The sequence below is a fragment of the Chiloscyllium punctatum genome, chromosome 38, assembly GCF_047496795.1.
Source record: "Chiloscyllium punctatum isolate Juve2018m chromosome 38, sChiPun1.3, whole genome shotgun sequence".
NCBI classification, from domain to species: Eukaryota; Metazoa; Chordata; class Chondrichthyes; order Orectolobiformes; family Hemiscylliidae; genus Chiloscyllium; species Chiloscyllium punctatum.
Genome location: NC_092776.1, coordinates 12554776 through 12574370, shown reverse-complemented (window position 1 = coordinate 12574370; position 19595 = coordinate 12554776). Strand labels below are relative to the sequence as shown.

General features: G+C 43.4%; 1 protein-coding gene across 1 annotated transcript; it reads left to right on the top strand.

The window, feature by feature from the left end:
- Positions 1–323: 323 nt before the first annotated feature.
- On the top strand, positions 324–18487 carry exosc1 (exosome component 1). The gene is made up of 8 exons (XM_072557183.1): positions 324–372; positions 5606–5721; positions 7858–7932; positions 9327–9415; positions 13757–13790; positions 14834–14884; positions 17279–17363; positions 18102–18487. Exons 1-8 carry the CDS (start codon positions 345–347, stop codon positions 18206–18208), a joined length of 585 nt encoding a protein of 194 aa, XP_072413284.1. The 5' UTR covers positions 324–344; the 3' UTR covers positions 18209–18487.
- The last annotated feature ends 1108 nt before the right edge of the window (positions 18488–19595 follow it).

The window sequence follows — 19595 nt, the reverse complement described above, 5'->3', positions numbered from 1 at the left end:
GAGGGGGGGGGGTAGCAGGAAAGAAATAGGGAAGAGGGGAGGGTGAAGAGAAAGGGGAATGAAAGGAAGATTGCGCTCGAACCAGGCCAAGCCGGCAGGGAGGGGAAAGGAGAGGAGAGGAGAGGAGGGGGTCCAAGGGGCTTAAATTAAAGGACGGGAGCTTGAAGAAGGGACCGCGGCTATTCTCAGGTGGAGGAGGGGATTCGGGAGCAGGGGCTACTTATCCCCGTCCCGCTCCGAATGACGGCCCTTAACAACCAACTGCAGCCAATCCGCTCGCCCCTTACTCCGGGAGGCCGCTTCAGCCAATCACAGGGCGTTTCCCGGGGCTCCGCGAAGCAGTGATGGCGCCGCTGAAGTTCTGCATCCCAGGTACCCAGAGGGTTCAGGAGAGTGGTGCTGCAGAGGGAAGGGACAGGACGGGATTGATCGATGAGGGGAGACTATTGGGAACAGGAGTAGGTACAGGTCATTCAGTCCTTGAGCCTGCTTCACCATTCATAAGGGTGATGGCTGATTCCACTCGCCTCATGTCCACTCTCCCCATATCGCTCAGTTTCCATATTAATCAATAATTTATCTGTCTCAACCTTAAATATACACAGTTTCTATTGTGAAGAATGAAATGAAGGCTAGCGAACTAAATATAAATGTTTTTAAAACGGCTTATGTTACAGCAAAGGAAGTGGTGGACCTCTTAGAAATTATAAAAGTGGATACATCTCCAGGATCTGATCATGTGTATCTCAGGAATTTGTGGGAAATTAGGAAGGAAATTCCAGGCCCCCTGGCAGAAATGTTTATATCGTGTACAACCATGGGTGAGGTGCCAGGGGACTGGAGGATAGTTAATATTGTACCTTTATCTAGGAAATGTGGGAAGGAGAAGCCTGGAAATTAAAGACCAGTGCTGAAAAATGTGTTGCTGGAAAACCGCAGCGGGTCAGGCAGCATCCAAGGAGCAGGAGAATCGACGTTTCGGGCATAAGCCCTTCTTCAGGAACCTCGAGCACAGGAAAGACCAGTGTCTGATATTGGTAAGGGATAAGTTGTTGGCTGTGATTCTGAAAGATAGGATTTACATGCATTTGGACAAGCAAGGAATGAATAGGAATAGTCAGCATAGCTTTGTGTGATGGAAATTGTGTCTCACAAACTTGTTTGATTTTTTTTGAGGAAGTAACCAAAAAGATTGATGAGGGAAGAGCAGTAGATTTTGTTTACTTTGGACTTTGATATGGTTCTGTATGGTAAACTAATTAGTAAAGTTAGATCACATGACGTTCAGGGTGAGCTTGACGGTAGGAGACAGAGTGGTGTCGAGTATTGTTTTTCAAATTCAACGCTTGTGACCAGTAGTGATCCACAGGGATTGGTACTGGGTCCACTTTTGTTTGTCATTTATATAAATTATTTGGATGAGAATATAGAAGGCATGATTATTAAGTTTGCAAATGACAACAAAGTTGGTGATGTGATGGACAGTGTAGAAAGTAATCCAAGATTACAAAGAGATTTTGATTAATTGGGTCAATGGGCTGAGTGGCAGATGGAGTTTAATTTGGATAAGTGCAAGGTATTGTAATTTGGTAAAACAAATAAGAAAAGATTTATACAATTAATGGTAGATCCCTGGCCAGTGTTCAGGTATATAATTCTTTGCGATTTGTGTTGTAAGTAAACAGGATGGTTAAGAAAGCATAAAGCGAATATCAAAAGCCTTTTCACTAGTGTGGGGGAGTTCAAAACTAGGGAGCATATTTTTAAGGTGAGAGGAGAAAGATTTAAAAAGGACTGGGATGGGGGGGGGGGAACTTTTTACACAGTTGTTTGTGTATGAAATGAACTGTCAGAGGATATGGAGTCATAGAGATGTACAGCATGGAAACAGAACCTTCGGTCAAACTCGTCCATGCTGACCAGATATCCCAACCCAATCCAATCCCACCTGCCAGCACTTGCCCCTTATCCCTCGAAACCCCTCCTATTCATATACCCATTCAAATGCCTTTTAAATGTTGCAAACCCATACTAGCCTCCACCACTTCCTCTGGCAGCTCATTGTAGACATGCACCACCCTCTGCGTGAAAATGTTGCCCTTCAGGTCTCTTTTCTATCTTTCTCCTCTCACCCTAAACCTATGCCCTCTAGTTCTGGACTTCCCAACCCCAGGGAAAAGACTTTGTATATTTACCCTATCCATGCCCCTCATGATTTTATAAACCTCTATAAGGTCACCCCTCAGCCTCCGACACTCCAGAGAAAACAGCCCCAGCCTATTCAATCTCTCCCTATAGCTCAAATCCTCCAACCCTGGTAACATCCTTGTAAATCTTTTCTGAACCCTTTCAAGTTTCACAACATCCTTCCGATAGGAAGGAGACCAGAATTGCACACAATATTCCAACAGTGGCCTAACCAATGCCCTGTACAGCTGCAACATGACCTTCTAACTTTCGTACTCAATATTCTGACCAATAAAGGAAAGAATACATGCAAAAGTGAGGACTGCAGATGCTGGAAATTAGAGTGGTGCTGGAAAAGCACAGCAGGTTCTAAAATCCAGTTCAGCACCATCCTCATGACCTGTCCTACCTGTCAATCTCCCTTCCCACTTATCCGCTCCACCCTCCCCTCTGACCTATCACCTTCATCCCCACTCCCATCCACCCATTGTACCCTTTGCTACCTTCCCCACCCTTCTCTCTGATCTATGTGGGTGCACAGTGGTTAACACTGCTGCCTCACAGCGCCACAGACCTGGGTTCAACTCACGCCTCAGGCAACTGCCTGTGTGGAGTTTGCACATTCTCCCCGTGTCTGCGTGGGTTTCCTCCGGGTGCTCCGGTTTCCTCCCACAGTCCAAAAATGTTCAGGTTAGGTGAATTGTCCATGCTAAATTGCCTGTCGTGTCAGGTGAAGGGGTAAATGTCAGGGAATGGGTCTGGGTGGGTTGCTGTTCGGAGGGTCGGTGTGGACTTGTTGGGCTGAAGGGCCTGTTTCCACACTGTAAGTAATCTAATCTAATCTATCATCTCCATCCCTACCCCACCCCCATTCACCTATTGTACTCTGCTGCCATTTCCCCAGCCCCCTCCCCCCATTTATCTCCACCCTAGAGGCTCCCTGCCTCCATTCCTGATGAAGGGCTTTTGCCTGAGACATCAATCTTCCTGCTCCTCAGATGCTGCCTGACCTACTGTGCTTTTTCAGCACCACTCTAATCTAGACAATAGAGGAAAGCATACCAAACACCTTCTTCACTGTCTTATCTACCTTTGACTCCACTTTCATGGAGCTATGAACCTGCGCTCCAAAGTCTCTTTGTCCAGCAATACTCCCTAGGACCTTACCATTAAGTGTATAAGTCCTGCTAAGATTTGCTTTCCCAAAATGCAGCGCCTCACATTTATCTAAATTTAACTCTATCTACCACTTCTCAGCCCATTGGCCCATCTGATCAAGATCCCGTTGTAATCTGAGGTAGCCTTCTTTGCTGTCCACTACACCTCCGATTTTGATGTCATCTGCAAACTTACTAACCGTACCTCTTATGCTCATATTCCAAATCATTTATATAAATGATGAAAAATAGTGGATCCAGCACTGATCCTTGTGGCACTTCACTGGTCAAAGGCCTTCAGTCTGAAAAACAACCCTCCGCCACCACCCTCTGTCTTTGAGCCAGTTCCGTATCCAAATGACTAGTTCTCCCTGGATTCCAATCTTGCTAACCAGTCTCCCATGGGGAACCTTATCGAACATTTTACTGAAGTCCATATATATCACATGCACCACTGCCCTCATCAATCCTCTTTGTTGGTTCTTCAAAAAACTCAATCACTATGATGGAAATAAGTACAGGACAACATTTAAAAGACATTTAGATAAGAATAGAAAAGGTTCAGAGAGATATGGGCCAAGCACATGCAGGTGAGTCTAGTTTAGTTTGGGAACATGGTCAGTGTAGACTAGTTAGACTGAAGGGTGTGTTTCCATGATGTATAACTTCTTGGCAAGGAGTTCCAAAGGCTCTCAACCACTGATACAAAAGAAATCATCTTTGTCTCAGTCCTAAATTGGTGCCCCTTTATTCTGAGACTATGCCCTCTGTTTCCGCTCATGAGTTTAGAATCCATCACTTGGCAATTACCCTGTCGAGCCTGTTAAGAATCCTATATTGCATCTTCAAGTGGTGGAGTAGGGCCATTGAGCCCAGGGCTTGTCCTCTCTGACCATTTTCCACTTTGTTTCTTTTACTTTTTCTCTCTCTTCTCATTTTTTTTTCTCTTTTGTTTTATTTTACTTATCTCTTGGTGAAGAGCTTAGGCATGGTAATGGCATTGCTGGCGAGTAGGCCCAGCATCGTGGACTGACGGCAGCAACGTTGTAGATGAGTATGTGTTGCTGGCAGCTTCTGTATTGTCGAAGCACTCCTAGCGCTAATTCATGGCTGCTGTGGTGAAGGTGAATTTCGACCTGGTATGAGACCTAGCGGCATCAACAGCTGCTGCATTGGCGAGGTGGGTCTGAAGTGGACTCATCGTGGCAACGGTGTCATGTTTGAGCTGGTTTGGTACCGTGTGGCATTAATGAGGTCCAGCAAGGAATCACAGTGGTGAGGACATTGGCGGACGTGAGATGGCTCCAAAGAGTGGCGTCTCGAGCTCCAGTGGCGGTGCGGCAATGGAGACTAGTGCCTGACCACCAGGCCCATGGCCCATGACAGGACACTTAACAAGAAGCACTGCAAAATTCGACAGTCATTCTTACTCTTTTCATTTTACTGCCTTTATTTTCTATGTTTTAGTTTATTTTTCTGTGTTAAGATGGCGCCAGAGAGTGGTGACATTGTACAACAGTTTTCACTATTTTTGTAACAAAATACACATGGCAATAAATAAATCTGAATGGTAACTCTGACTTGGGCACCATTAACACTACCATTCTGTATCTCTGTTAACTGCATTACTTATAATTTATTATAACAGCAGGAACAAGAAGGTGCATCCGATCATTATCAAAGACATATTTGAAGATCAGTCTTGGCCAAAATATCCGAAATCTGTTACTTTCTGTATGAAAGTGGTTATCCAGTGATTGCTGAACAGCATTACACAGACATGTCTGTGCTTTGAAGGACCCTAACTGTATTTTTGCTCTGTGAAAAAATCTAATGGATGATGATATCTCATTCCAGAGACTTCTGGGTAGAGTTTACACTGGTACTCTGTCACACTGTGAGTGTGCTGCCTTGTTGAAAGTGTTGTCTGTTGAATGTGATATTAAACAATGCTTCTTCCAATCAAACATATAAGATCCAGGGACTATTTTGAAGAAGAACAGGCCAGTTCTCTTTAGTGATCTGGACAATATTTATTCCTCAACCAACATTTCTAACTGGGTTGTCTGGTCAGTTTCAGCTCACTATCTGGGTGCAGTCACATTGTGGACAGCACGTTTCCTTTCTTGACAAGTGACTTAAAATGAATGAAATCTGTTGACTAGTGGTTTGAGGTCATGAAATGTGCAATGATAATTGCAAGTAATTTTTTTCCTTTGCCATATGTCCTAATTTATCAAAATTCAATTGCATATCTACAGGGGAGAGACTATGCAGCACTGAGGACGGCACTCCTGGTAATGGCACGTACTCCAGACATGGATATATTTTTGCATCTTTAGCTGGGTATGTGGTGAAAGAAAACGACAATGGAATGGTAAGCATGGTAGAGTCAGTGACACAGATTGCCATTGCACACTGTTCAGTTGCTGAGATTTTCAACAACTATTTCTTTCTCTTCAGGAGAGTACAAAGTCAACTTAACTTTGCTCATCCAGTGCCAGTTTCAGTGTGTCATGGTGACTAAGGTCCCATGAAAATGCTTTATCAATGATCTTATCCAATGACCAACCCAGATTAGTGGATCACAGTGCCAATCATCATGATTCCTTTGACAGTACTTTCCAAATCCATTACTTCTACCTCCTAGAAATATCCTGGCAACAGTGCATGGGAATGTCATCAGCTGCAAATCCCCCCTCAAGCCACTCACCCTGCTAACTTGGAGCTATATCGCTGTTCTTTGACTGCCTCTGGGTCAAAATCATGAAAGACTGTTACCTACACTAGGTTTCAAGGAAACAATTCACCATCATCTTCCCAAGAAAATTAGGGGTGACCAATACATGCTGGTCTTGATTGCAATGCATTCATCCCTTGGATTATTTTTCTTAAATCTCCATTTCCATTAAGTGTGAGCCATAGCTCAGTGGATAGCACTTTCATCACTGAGTCAGAAGGTTGTGGATTCAAGTCCTCCAGAAGATTTTTTAAAAATCCAAACTGTATTCCAGTGTGGTAAGATTGGATTATATTTCCAAAGTGTTGGGGTAGTATTAAATCAATTCAAAAGCCAATACAATGGTGAGAAATTGTGTATTAGGCACAAGCTATTAAGTAATCCAGCCAGGAGAGTGCGTTAAGAAACGGGTGGATAAAACATTTCAGCAGGCGAACTATCAGGGTGACTAGTCCACCCAGTCATCTCTCCACAAATACTTGTAGTATTTTTTTTTTATATCCTGAAGTGTCGTTGCACGGAACCAACCCACCTATGGCATATTTTGCCTGTTGACCAAATCATTAAATCACCCATGTTCCCAATTGTTCAATTTACATGCAGAGCCCATGTAGGCCAACACATGCATGTAATATAAGGAACAAATTGCAGCAGCAGATTTAACTTGATGCATGTGACATTTTAATATGTGTCAATTTCATGAATTCAAGTTGAATACATGTGTTTAGAGGCCAGTGATTTGATGGTAGCTTTAACATGTATAAAACAACATTTACTGAAGTAGGTGAGTGAAATTGGGAGATATAATTATCTTTTTGTTTCACTTGAATAAATCCATTCCAAGCAATGGCTGGCTTTGGATTCTTTCTCCATAACTGGCTATCAGAAGTACAACAGCTATCATTGAGATGTAGCTGACATTGGGAAATAATTTGGGAAACTGGGAGAGAGTTAGGTGTAACTTCAGTGACAAAGGGTGAAGCTGAAATTGATAAATCTCAATGGTGTTGAAATAGATCCATGAAAATAAGTCAAATTTTCCTTTTCCTCGGAACTCTCTAGTTCTTACCCTCAGTGCCCATTCTTCAAATGAGCATGATAGAATCCATATCAATGAATGCTGGTTGTTATCCTTTCTTCTCTCTTGAGTCAGTGGTATGAAGTAAGTTTGAATATCCCAAATGGTGCATGGCAGAGGTCAGCAAACTCAACACCGATTGGAAATTGAATGTAGACTTCTTAACCAAGTGGGTAAAAACAATGACTGCAGATGCTGAAAACCAAATACTGGATTAGTGGTGCTGACAGAGCACAGCAGTTCAGGCTTTTATTCCTGATGAAGGGCTTTTGCCTGAAACGTCGATTTCGCTGCTCGTTGGATGCTGCCTGAACTGCTGTGCTCTTCCAGCACCACTAATCCAGTATTCTTAACCAAGTGGTTCACTTACATTTTGGCCTTCAAACTGCAGCACCTATGGATGGGCATTAAATGCTGGCCGAGCCAAATCTCATGAAATAATTTTTATTTAACGTAGAATAGAAATTTCCAGTGAATCTTTCTTCTCTCTACCAGTTTCCCTGGGTTTCCTGCGACGTGTTCTTATGATAGGAAATCCACTGGAAAAGCTAATAGTTAAAGCCAACAACATAGATTCATATTTTTGGGATCCAAGACAAGTACATGAGGCAGGAAAGAATTGAAGAACATGTTGATAGTGACTGGCATGTTTCTATACTCTACAGACTGTGATCATTCTGAGTTCTTGTTTGCAGGTGCCAGTCATATCAGTAGTTCGGGACTCAGAGCCTCAGCTCCTGCCAGAGGTCGGTGTTGTTGTAACATGCAAGGTAAGGGTGGTTTCATTCCTTTCTCTGCAGTCCTTAATATAACCAAACCATGTGCATTTAATTACAATTCTGGATATTCAATCTCCAGTGCACACTGTTTCCATTCAGTGAGTTGTGATCTGGACCACAGTTTCCTGAAAGGGACTGACATCAAATTTGATTATGCCTTTCCAAAGGGAGTTAGATACATACTTTGAAAACAAAACAATATACACAGAAACCTCAATTATCTGAACGACACTGGCAGGGAGTATTTTGTTCAGATAACCAAATGTTTGGATAATCAAATGTTCAGATAACACAGTTTAGCCAAATATCAGGACCTTGCGATCTTGTTTGGATCATCCGAAATTCAGATAATCAACGCTCCTCTGTATATGACTATGGGGAAAGAACAGGATGAGTGAGATTAATTGGCGAGCTCTTTCAAAGACCTAACACAGGCATGATGGGATAAATGGTCTCATTCTGTGCTGTATGATTGTTAGACAAGTAGCCTGATCCTGTGCTCAGTTTATATTTGCACACACTTCAAATGAGAAGAAAAATAGCAATCAGCATCTTTTACAAGCTTTAACTTGAGACCGCTGAGATCATATTCCCCCACCCATCAGAACTTTGACTCATGGGACTGCAGCAGTTCAAAAAGGTGGCTCTTTACCACCTTCTCAAAGGCATTCGGGGATGAACAATAAATGCTGACGTGTCAGCAATGCCTATATCCTGGAGATGAGGAGAGAAACTTAACCAAGTGCAGGGTAAAATTACTGCTCATTTACGGTAACGTTTTAAAATTCTTTCATGGGATATGGGTGTCACCAGCAAGACCAATCTTTGTTGTCTTGAACTATGTGGCTTCCTATGCTATTTGAGGTGTGGGTCTGGAGTCACATGTAGGTCAGACTCAATAAGTATGGCAGATTTCCTTCCCTAAAGGTTATTAGTGAACCCAATGGGTTTTTACAACAATCGATGATAGTTTCATGTCGTTGTAATCACTAGATGAACTCTATGTTCAAGATTTATTGATTGAGTTTAAATTCAATCAGCTACCATTGCAGTATTTGAGCAAGAGTCCCAAAACCTTTGGCCTTAGGCTCTGACTTATTAATTGAGTTACATTACCACAAAGTTATCATCTCCTCTAACTGGACTGATCCATGTGCCAAGACTGAGAGGTGTACTTTGTTTGAAGTTTGTCTTTAAAATGGATATGGCTGATGGTCAATCTTCTAGACACTTGTATCATGTCTGTATTGTGCATTTCTTACCTGCTGTAGAACGTTTTACTCACCCACGATCCCTTCTCCCCATCTGCATTCTTTATTGTTCCCTAAGTGTACTGCATCATACTTATTAGAAATGTTAATGGACATTTTCCCTTTTACTAACAGGTGACCAGCATAAACCCTAGGTTTGTCAAAGTCCATATTTTATATGTACGATCCACTCCACTGAAAGGGACTTTTCGAGGAACCATCAGGTAATATAGTGAGTGCAAACTGGTTCTGCAGTCTCACAGGAGAGCATGAATTTGTAGCCAGGACTTTAAATTTAATGACAGATGGTGTATAAATCAGATTTTAAATGTTTTGCATAAGTACCTTCTGCAGTACATATTGTCTTGTGCTCCTTCCCTTTGCTGATTTTATTTGCCTTACATTCCTTGGGGAAACTGATCCAAATCTGCAGTCAATTGGCTGTTTGCAAGCCACTCTGAGAGGTCTGAGTTTTACCTATGCCCAGAAGATAGGTATGCCAGTCATTCTACTCCAGAGTTTTACTGTACTTCACAATAGTGATCTAGATGACATGTAATTCGGGGGTTGAAAAGTGTGGTGCTGGAAAAACACAGCAGGCCAGGCAGCATCCGAGGAGCAGGAGAATCGGCGTTTCTGGCATAAGCCCAAATTCAGGAATGACGCTGGTGTGCCAAGCGGGCTGTGATAAAAGGTAGGGGGGAGGGAATTTGGGGGAGGGGCGCTGGGAATACGATAAGAGGAATGAGGTGAGAGTGATAGGCCGGAGAGGGGGTGGGGGCGGAGAGGTCGGGAAGAAGATTGCAGGTCAAGAGGGCGGTGCTGAATCTGGGGTTGGGACTGAGATAAGGTGGGGGGAGAGGAAATGAGGAAGCTGGAGAAAGCTACATTCATCCCATGTGGTTGGAGGGTTCCTAGGCGGAAGATGAGGCGCTCTTCCTCCAGGGTCGTGTAGCCAGGGTCTGGTGATGGAGGAGGCCAAGGACCTGCATGTCCTTAGCAGAGGGGGAATTAAAGTGTTCAGCCACGGGGCGGTTCGGTTGGTTGGTGTGGGTGTCCCAGAGGTGTTCCCTGAAACGTTCCGCAAGTAGACGGCCTGTCTCCCCAATGTAGAGGAGACCACATCGGGTGCAGCGGATACAGTAAATGATGTGTGTGGAGGTGGAGGTGAATTTGCGATGGATATGGAAAGATCCATTGGGGCCTTGGAGGGAAGTGAGAGGGGGAAGGTGTGGGTGCAAGTTTTGCACTTCTTGCGGTTGCAGGGTAAGGTGCCGGGAGTGGAGGTTGGGTTGGTGGGGGGTGTGGACCTGACGAGGGAGTTGCGGAGGGAGTGGTCTCTGCGGAACGCTGATAGGGGTGGGGAGGGAAATATATCCCTGGTGGTGGGGTCTGTTTGGAGGTCATGGAAATGACGGAGAATGATACGATATATCTGGAGGTTGATGGGGTGGTATGTGAGGGCCAGTGGGGTTCTGTCCTGGTGGCGATTGGAGGGGGGCTTCACGGGCGGAGGAGCGGGAAGTGCAGGAGATGCAGTGGAGAGCATCGTCAACCACGTCGGAGGGGAAATTGCGGTCTTTGAAGAAGGAGGCCATTTGGGTTGTTTGGTAGTGGAATTGGTCCTCCTGGGCGCAGATGCGGCGGAGGCGAAGGAATTGGGAATATGGGATGGCGTTTTTACAGGGGACAAGGTGGGAGGAGGTGTAGTCTAGGTAGCTGTGGGAGTCGGTCGGTTTGTAGTAAATGTCTGTGTTGAGTCGGTCACCCAAGATAGAAATGGAGAGGTCTAGGAAGGGGAGGGAGGAGTCTGAGACGGTCCAGGTAAATTCGAAGAGGCAGGCATAGCTGGGGCCCATGGCAACTCTTTTGGTTTGGAGGACGTGGGAGGATTGGAAGGAGAAGTTGTTAAGAGTGAGGACCAGTTCAGTCAGTCGAAGGAGGGTGTCAGTGGAAGGGTACTGGTTGGGTCGGCGGGAGAGGAAGAAGTGGAGGGCTTGGAGGCCTTCGTGATGGCGGATGGCAGTATATAGGGACTTGGATGTCCATCATGAAAATAAGGCGTTGGGGGCCGGGTAAGTGAAAATCCTGGAGGAGGTGGAGGGCGTGGGTGGTGTCCCAAACGTAGGTGGGGAGTTCTTGGGCTAAGGGGGACAGGACCGTGTCGAGGTATGCAGAGCTGAGTTCAGTGGGGCAGGAGCAGGCTGAAACAATGGGTCGGCCGAGGTAGTTGGGTTTGTGGATTTTGGGCAGGAGGTAGAAACGGTGGTGCGGGGCTGTGGGACTATGAGGTTGGAGGCGGTGGATGGGAGATCTCTTGAGGTGATGAGGTTATGGGTGGTCTGGAAGATGATGGTTTGGTGATGGAAGGTGGGGTCATGGTCAAGGGGGCAGTAGGAGGAGGTGTCTGCGATCCATTGTCTCAGCCTGCTCCTGTCCCACCGAACTCAGCTCTGCATCCCTCAACACTGTCCTGTCCCCCTTAGTCCAAGAACTCCCCACCTACATTCGGGGCACCACCCACACCCTCCACCTCCTCCATGATTTTTGCTTACCTGGCCCCCAATGCCTTATCTTATCCAGTCCCTATACACTGCCATCCGCCATCACGAAGGCCTCCAAGTCCTCCACTTCTAACTCTCCCTCCGACCCACTGACACCCTTCCACTGACACCCTCCTTCGACTGACTGAACTGGTCCTCACTCTTAACAACTCCTTCCAATCCTCCCACTTCCTCCAAACCAAAAGAGTAGCCATGGGCACCTGCATGGGCCCCAGCTATGTCTGCCTCTTCGTCGCAAATTCACCTGCACGTCCACACACATCATTTACTGTATCTGCTGCACCTGATGTGGTCTCCTCTACATTGGAGAGACAGGCCGCCTACTTTTGGAGCATTTCAGGGAACACCTCTGGGACACTCGCACCAACCAACCGAACCGCCCTGTGGCTGAACACTTTAACTCCCCTTCCCACTCCGCCAAGGAGATGCAGGCCCTTGGCCTCCTCCATTGCCAGACCCTGGCCACATGACGCCTGGAGGAAGAGCACCTCATCTTCCGCCTAGGAACCCACCAACCACACAGGATGAATGTAGATTTCTCCAGCTACCTCATTTCCCCTCTCCCCAGCTTATCTCAGTTCCAACTCCGGATTCAGCACCACCCTCTTGACCTGCAATCTTCTTCCCGACCTCTCCGCCCCTACCCCTTCTCCGGCCTATCACTCTCACCCTCACTTCCTTCCACCTATCGTATTCCCAGCACCCCTCCCCCCCTACCTTTTTATCTCAGCCCGCTTGGCGCACCAGCCTCATTCCTGAAGAAGGGCTTATGCCCGAAACGTCGATTCTCCTGCTCCTCGGATGCTGCCTGGCCTGCTGTGTTTTTCTGGCACCACACTTTTCAACTCTGGTCTCCAGCATCTGCAGTCCTCATTTTCTCCAACATGTAATTTGTACCAGCGCCATGTTTAACTCTTTTTCAGCGAGGCTACAGTGCATAAACTTGTATCTTCTTGAATAGTTATGTGGTGAAGAAACTAGCCAAGATGTAAATAGAATTGCTTTGGTTTTGGGCTGAGTCCCTTCAGGATTCTGTTCCATGATATTGTTCAATGAACTCTTGCATTGAAGGTGAATAGACATCAACCAGGACAAGGGTAGGTTAAACAATGATGCTCCAAAGTGTGCAAGCTACCACTTTGAATCCATTGAGCTCACAAGGATAACTTGTTAGAGGGAGTTACTTGAGGTTTAGCTGGAAGGCACTAAATGGAGTTTAGCACAAACTTGCAGAGAAACTGAATTGGAGGGAAGAAAGGCAGTGTTTCTTGTGCTCATGAGGGACTGGATTTATCCAACTTGCTTTCATTGTGTTTGGGGGATTCAGTGCACACCACCTGCTAAATAAATTAGGATTACATTGCAAACTATACTGACCTGTTACTGTCTGGAAGTCTGTTTATATTTGAGTAGCTTTTTTCTAGTTTACCCATGGGATATTAGTGTATTGGCAAGGCCGGCATTTATTGTTAAACCTTATTTGCCCTTAAATCATGGTAAATCATCTTGAAGACAACTAAGTGGCTTCTTCAGCCATTTCAGAACCACATTTATGTGGCTCTAACTAGGACGGGTAAGGACGATAGATTCCCTTCTGTAAAGTATGTTAACTAACTTGTTGAGGTGTAACAGCAATCCAGTAGTTCATGGTGACCTTTCCTGATACGTTAGAATTTTAAATTCTAATTATTGATTATTTCAATGAATTTTAAATCCTCTGCTGCTGAAGTCAGATGTGAACTTGTATCACTGGATTATTAACTAAGTTCCTGGATTCCATTACCTTACATCGGTACCATAATATACCTCAGTGCCTACGTCTATATATTCTTAGTTGTAAATTGGTAGAATTGTAATAGCTTCATCAATTGTGGCATGTATTATTCCCTCCAAAGGTTAAGTGTCAGAAAACTTAAATGTTGAATAATTTAAGGGTAGAGCAATGTTTGCTAGGGAAGTGAACTCACTCTGTTATCATAACATTAATATTATTTTATATAGAAGAGAAGATATTCGAGCAACAGAAAAGGACAAGGTATGCATTATCTTTGTTGTCACTGCTTTGGGTGACAGGTCGGATATTTGATCTGTCAGTGCCCTCCTGATCCTTAACTTTATATGTTTCTGTGATAGAAACTAAAATAGTCACAGGAGTCACTCAGTTGAGTCTGAATTTTTTTTAAATCTCCCCTGTCATCTGTATTGAAAGTAAAAGCCTGTTGCATGGAGGTTATGTGGGTGAGTGCAATGTGAATATTTTAATGAATGTGTTGAGTTTCTATTCTTGCCTTCATAAACTAATCCTGCCCATTGATCTTCATTTGAGATTAGCACTTGACTCTTTCACGCCAGTCTGTCAATTTGCCTCAATTGGTGTCACTCTTGCTTCTGGGCCGGAGGTTATCTGCTAGTGTACATGAAAGGAGTTTGAATGACTCACCATTCGAGTATTGAGGGCTTGTTGCATTCTCAGTTAGAAAGACAGATTCTGCTTTTCTTATTCATTTGTGTGACGTGGGTGCCACTTGCAAAATGAGCCTTACAGTCATTTCAAAATGCCACTAATTTGTGAGCCCTTTTCAGAGAGCAGTTAAGAGCAAACCACATTGTTGTGGTTTTAGAATTCTATATAAATCAGACCTGTTTCGGCTTTCTTCCTGAAAGGATATCCGTTAACAAAGTGGGCTTTTACAACAAGCTTGTAATGACATAACCTTTTTACTCTGGTTTTTATTTAATTAAACTTAAATGATTGGATTTAACTGAGTCTCCAGCTGCGCAGTCAAGCCTGTGAATTATTCATCCAGGATATAATCGTAACATCACGGTGATGTTATGTTTGAGTGAGATTTTACTGGGCACAGATCGGTACCTATGTTTGTCTACATAACAACTGACATTTGAATGGCTCATATATAATGAAATATCCCAAGGTGTTTGCATGAGAACAGTGTCTTACACTTCAAATGTATGTTTTTGGTTGTGAAGCACTTTGGAATGACCTAGGGATAAGAAAGGTGTTGTGTAAAGATAGGTTCTTGTTAAACATTTACTGAATTAACATCATCTTTCCTGCAGATAGAGGTTTACAAATGCTTCAGACCCGGTGATATTGTTTTAGCAAAAGTGGTATCCTTTACAGTACTGGTGTCATTTTAATTTGATATCAGGTTTTTAGTTGCACCTCAGAATATCAGGTCCAAGAATTGCATGTATAATCCAAGTTGACATTTCACTGCGGTCCTGAGGGGCTGTTGTATTATCAGAGGTGGATAAGACATTAATGTGTTTGCTAATGAAACCCACCAAGTGCTTGATGCAGAATATAAAGCTCCCACAATGTCATGGTCCCTTAACCAGTGGAACGGAACTTGGTCATTTATCCATTGATAGTAACTGTTACATTTTGCCTATGTAACAAATGTCACTGAGTTCAAAAATAATATCTGTTAAGTATTGAGATGGTTGCAACATGGTAAGATGGTAACATGGGCAGTGGTCCATCTGTACCCAAAGCAATATATTGGATCAAACAGTATCTAGAATGTTTTTTTGTTCACTTGTGCCCATGAACAAGCAGAACAGCGTATTTTCTTTATCCCGCCAGAAACTGAGCATTGTAGGCCAGAAGAGTCCCAGATTCTGCTGCCTATTCTGTAGCAAGCTGCCTAAACTCAGCTGGGGCATACTGCCAAGATATAAAGCAAACATAACTCTGGTGCAAAGACAGAATGTTGCAGAAACTCAGCAGGTCTGGCAACATCTCTGAAGAGAGAAACCGAGCGAATGTTCCAAATCGCATATGATTCATCTTCAGAACTGTAAGAAAGGTTCTGAATACACCTTTGAGTTCTGAAGAAGAGTCATTTCAGATATGAAATATTAACTCTGTTTCTCTCTCCATAGACCTGCTGAGGTTCTCCAGCATTCTGTGTTTGATTCAGATTTTCGGCATCTACAGTATTTTGCTTATAACTTAATTCAGTCCTCCAGTCTACTAATGCCCCCTATTGGTAAACACATGTAGACATTGGCAAGAGCAGTTTCCACTCCTGATACGATGCTCCTACAGTGAACTGCCTCATTAATAAGCAGTGTTAAAGTAATGCTTCTTGGTCAGGGTGCTCTCAGCACCTATTATAATGTTTTCTGAGGAGGTCTGCTGTGGGGAAAAAGTACTGGTGTGAGGTAAATGGTTGGGTGACATGGAAGTGAGGGTCACATGGCAGGAGGGAGAATTTTTAAATAAAACACTTTATTTTCCAGCTGAAAGGAAGATACAGTTTAGAACTGCAAGAACTATTTGACGCAGAAACAGGCCATTTGGCTTATGTTTACCTCCACTCAAGCTTCCTCCTGTCTTTTTTTTTCTTCAAAATTTAACCTCATAATAATCTCTTCCCTTTGACTTTATATGCTTGCCCAACTTCCCTTCAGTGTATCTATACTATTGTCTTCAAGGTTCCTTAGTTAGCACCTTCCAAACTCTCAACCACCACCATATATAAGGACAGGACAGTAGGTACTTGGGAACACCAGCACCTGCAAGTTTCCCTCCAAGCAACTCACCATCCCGACTTGGAAATATAACACCATCTCTCCACTGTCTCTGGGTCAACATCTTGGACTCCCTCCATAACAGCTCCGTGGATTACAGTGGTTCAAGAAGGAAGCTCTCCCTCACCTCCTGCAGGTCAATAAGTGGTGGGTAATAAATGCTGGCCCAAAGCTTACATCCCCTGAATGAATTTTATTTTAAAGCTTCCTGCAAGTTGTATGGTCTACCACTTGTTGGTTAAAGCATTTCCAGTTGGTTTGCTTGGGAATCTTGGGTGGTCTGCACTTATGTTCATCCCACAAAAAAGGTATATTCCTTGTGAATCCACTCTATCAAAATTTTTCTTTGTTTTAGATATCCCTATTAGGTCACTTCTTAGCCTTTCATCAGAAGAAACCTGTCAATACTGTCCTGCATGTGAAACCCCATATTTCTGATATTATCTTTATAAATAAAAGCTGCACGTGCTCTAGCGCTCTTATTCATCAGTCTAATATGGGGCACCATATCCAAAGTCTTTGAAAGTTTCTGATATGTTATATCTAGTACATTTACCATTGTCTGGTTTCTCTATTTTCTCAAAATTTCAGTAAGGTTGGTCATGTAATATGTTCCTATTTTTTGAAATCAGTGTTAACAATTAATTGTATGTCTCTTTAACGTGTTCTTCTATTTCCTCCTTTAACTGATGTTAGTTGACAGCTGACTTCAGTGAAATGCCCTGGAGATGTTCTCTCCCTCCTTTTAAATAAAGGAATTACACTAGCTACCCACCTCCTCTTCTACTATCTCAGTCAAAATTCTTTTCAAATCCATCTGAAGCAGAAGTTTTGTCCTCTTTGTTCAATACATACCCCTTCTTTATTTTACATGGATTTGCCCTTTGTTTTTAGATGATAAGACAAGCAATCATCTAGTGGTTGAACTGTAAGATTTGCATTTTTATCCTTAACTTGTTCTCCAAGATCTCGTTAGGTGATGCTCAGTCCAACTACTTGCTGACGACAGCAGAGAATGAACTTGGTGTAGTAGTCGCACACAGTGAGGCAGGTAGGTATATATTCTCTAAGCTTTGAAGTGATTCTGGAGTTCTTTAGACTCCTTGTCTTTTAGGTGTCTGAAAGAGTTAGCAAGGTAAGAAGAAATGAAGTGCTTCCTTTGGTGCGGGAAGTCAGGGGAGCTGGAGGACAATTATAGAAGGGGGCAAAATCTTTGAGTTAGATTGTTAGGAATGATGCTAGTATGCATTTCTTCATACAAAGGAAAGTGGAAATCCAGAAGTAGAGAAGTTAGAGGGCAATCCCCAGTGTTTAGGACAGTTGACAGAGAGATGGAAATTAAATGCAGCGAGGCCAGATTTGGAGGAGCACTCTCGAAGAGGTGTAGAGCTGGAGAAAGTTGAGAGTTATATGGACGAGGCTAAAGAGGGATTTGAAAGCAACGATGGGATTTTAAAATTAAGATGTTGCGATACCAAAGGTCAGTGCCCATCAATGAGCACAGGATGGTGGATAATGGGATTTAGTGCAAATAAAGATGTTAGAATCAAAGATTTAGATGAGCTCAGGTTTACAGAAGGTAGAAGATAGTGTCATTTGAAATATGATCAATTGAAGCAAGTGATTGAATCCCACTGTCGCGGGGAATGAAATCTTTAATTATAAAAACCAGTGATGGGGTGAATCATAAATTGGATCAACCTTAAAGCAAAAGAGATGAAATTGTGAATCTGTGTCACCCTAGACCCCAATACTGGATGTTTTTAAATGCAGTCTTTTCCTCCCTTAGGTGAGCAGATGGTTCCTATAAGCTGGTGTGAGATGCAGTGCCCCAAATCCCATGGGAAAGAGTTCCGGAAAGTAGCTCGTGTTCAACCTGAATTCCTTCACACCTGAGTGCTGTATCACCAAGAACAGCAGGCGAAGGTTCCTAAACCCTTGACTGATGTTGCTTCTGTGAAGCCAGTTTGTACTGAAATTATTGTTTGACAGTCACTCCTGTAGTTGGATGTATAAATGGCAGAACTATGTTCAGTAGGACTTCAGAGCTGGAGGAAATGCCTTTCCTTTTTGTCTGTCACTTCTTATAGCCTGACATACTGAGTGACATTACAGATTTTACATATTTTAAACAAAATAAGTATTTTTCTTCTATTAAAGTTTAAATTTAAACTATTTGCTCATTTTCAAATTATTTTGTGCTCTCTCTGTTCAGATCCCCACATTATTACTTCTTGACTGCTAAGGAACGCAGCCATGTGAATAGCTTCGACACGGTTACTTACTGACTATTGTGACTATCCTTAGGATACTTCCCTCTGCCCAGGCATAGAGTCTTTCAGATTATTTGCCTCACACAGGGACTTATCACAGGCTTAGCATGGCAAACAACCTAATATCTCGCTCCACAATTTTAAGGGTTAATATGGTGGCTGCAAAATGTTTTTGGATGGCCTGAGAAGACCACCAAAGAAACATGAAGTTTGCTTGCATAAAACAGAACTGTGGGTGCTGGAGATCTGAAACAAATAACAACAGAAGTTGCTGGAGACACTCGGTAGGAACAGTAGCATCTGTAGGGAGAAAACAAGGTTAACGTTTCAGGTCCAGTGACCCATCTTCATGGATGCTGCCAGAGTTGCTGAGTTTCTACAGCAATTTCTGACTTCAGCAGTTTGCTTGCTCCTAACTGTGCATCTGCACTGACCTGAAGAAACTCATTCTTGATTGACCATCGTGTTGAGTTGAGGTCAATTGATACATTTAATCTTCAGCTCAGTTGTCATATAACTTAGCTCAAAATGAACATAAAGTTGCCAGCTACTGTGATTGATTAGAAATATCAAGTAAGTAGAACTTCTATTCTGGATAACAAATAACTCACAAGAGAGTTCTGGGTTATTAGGGGCCAACAGGAGAGTGGAATGGAGACCGCAATCAGATCAACCATGATCTTGTTGAAAGGCAGATATGCATAAGAAATTGAATGGTGTAATCTCAGCAAACATACCCTATTGCACTTTGCTATGGGCTTGGGACCATCATTATTCATTTGCAACAACCTTGAGGTGAAAATGCCAAGAGGCTGGTTCATCTCGACCTTCTCCAAAGTTCCCCAGCTTCAAAGATTGTCAGTCTTCAGCCAATATGATTAATTCAATGTGATGGGGTGGATACCACAAAGGTTATGGACTTTGGCAATATTGCAACAATAGCACTGAAGATTTGTAATCCAAAAACGACCATTCTTCTAACCGAGCTGTTCTGGTACAACTACAGCACT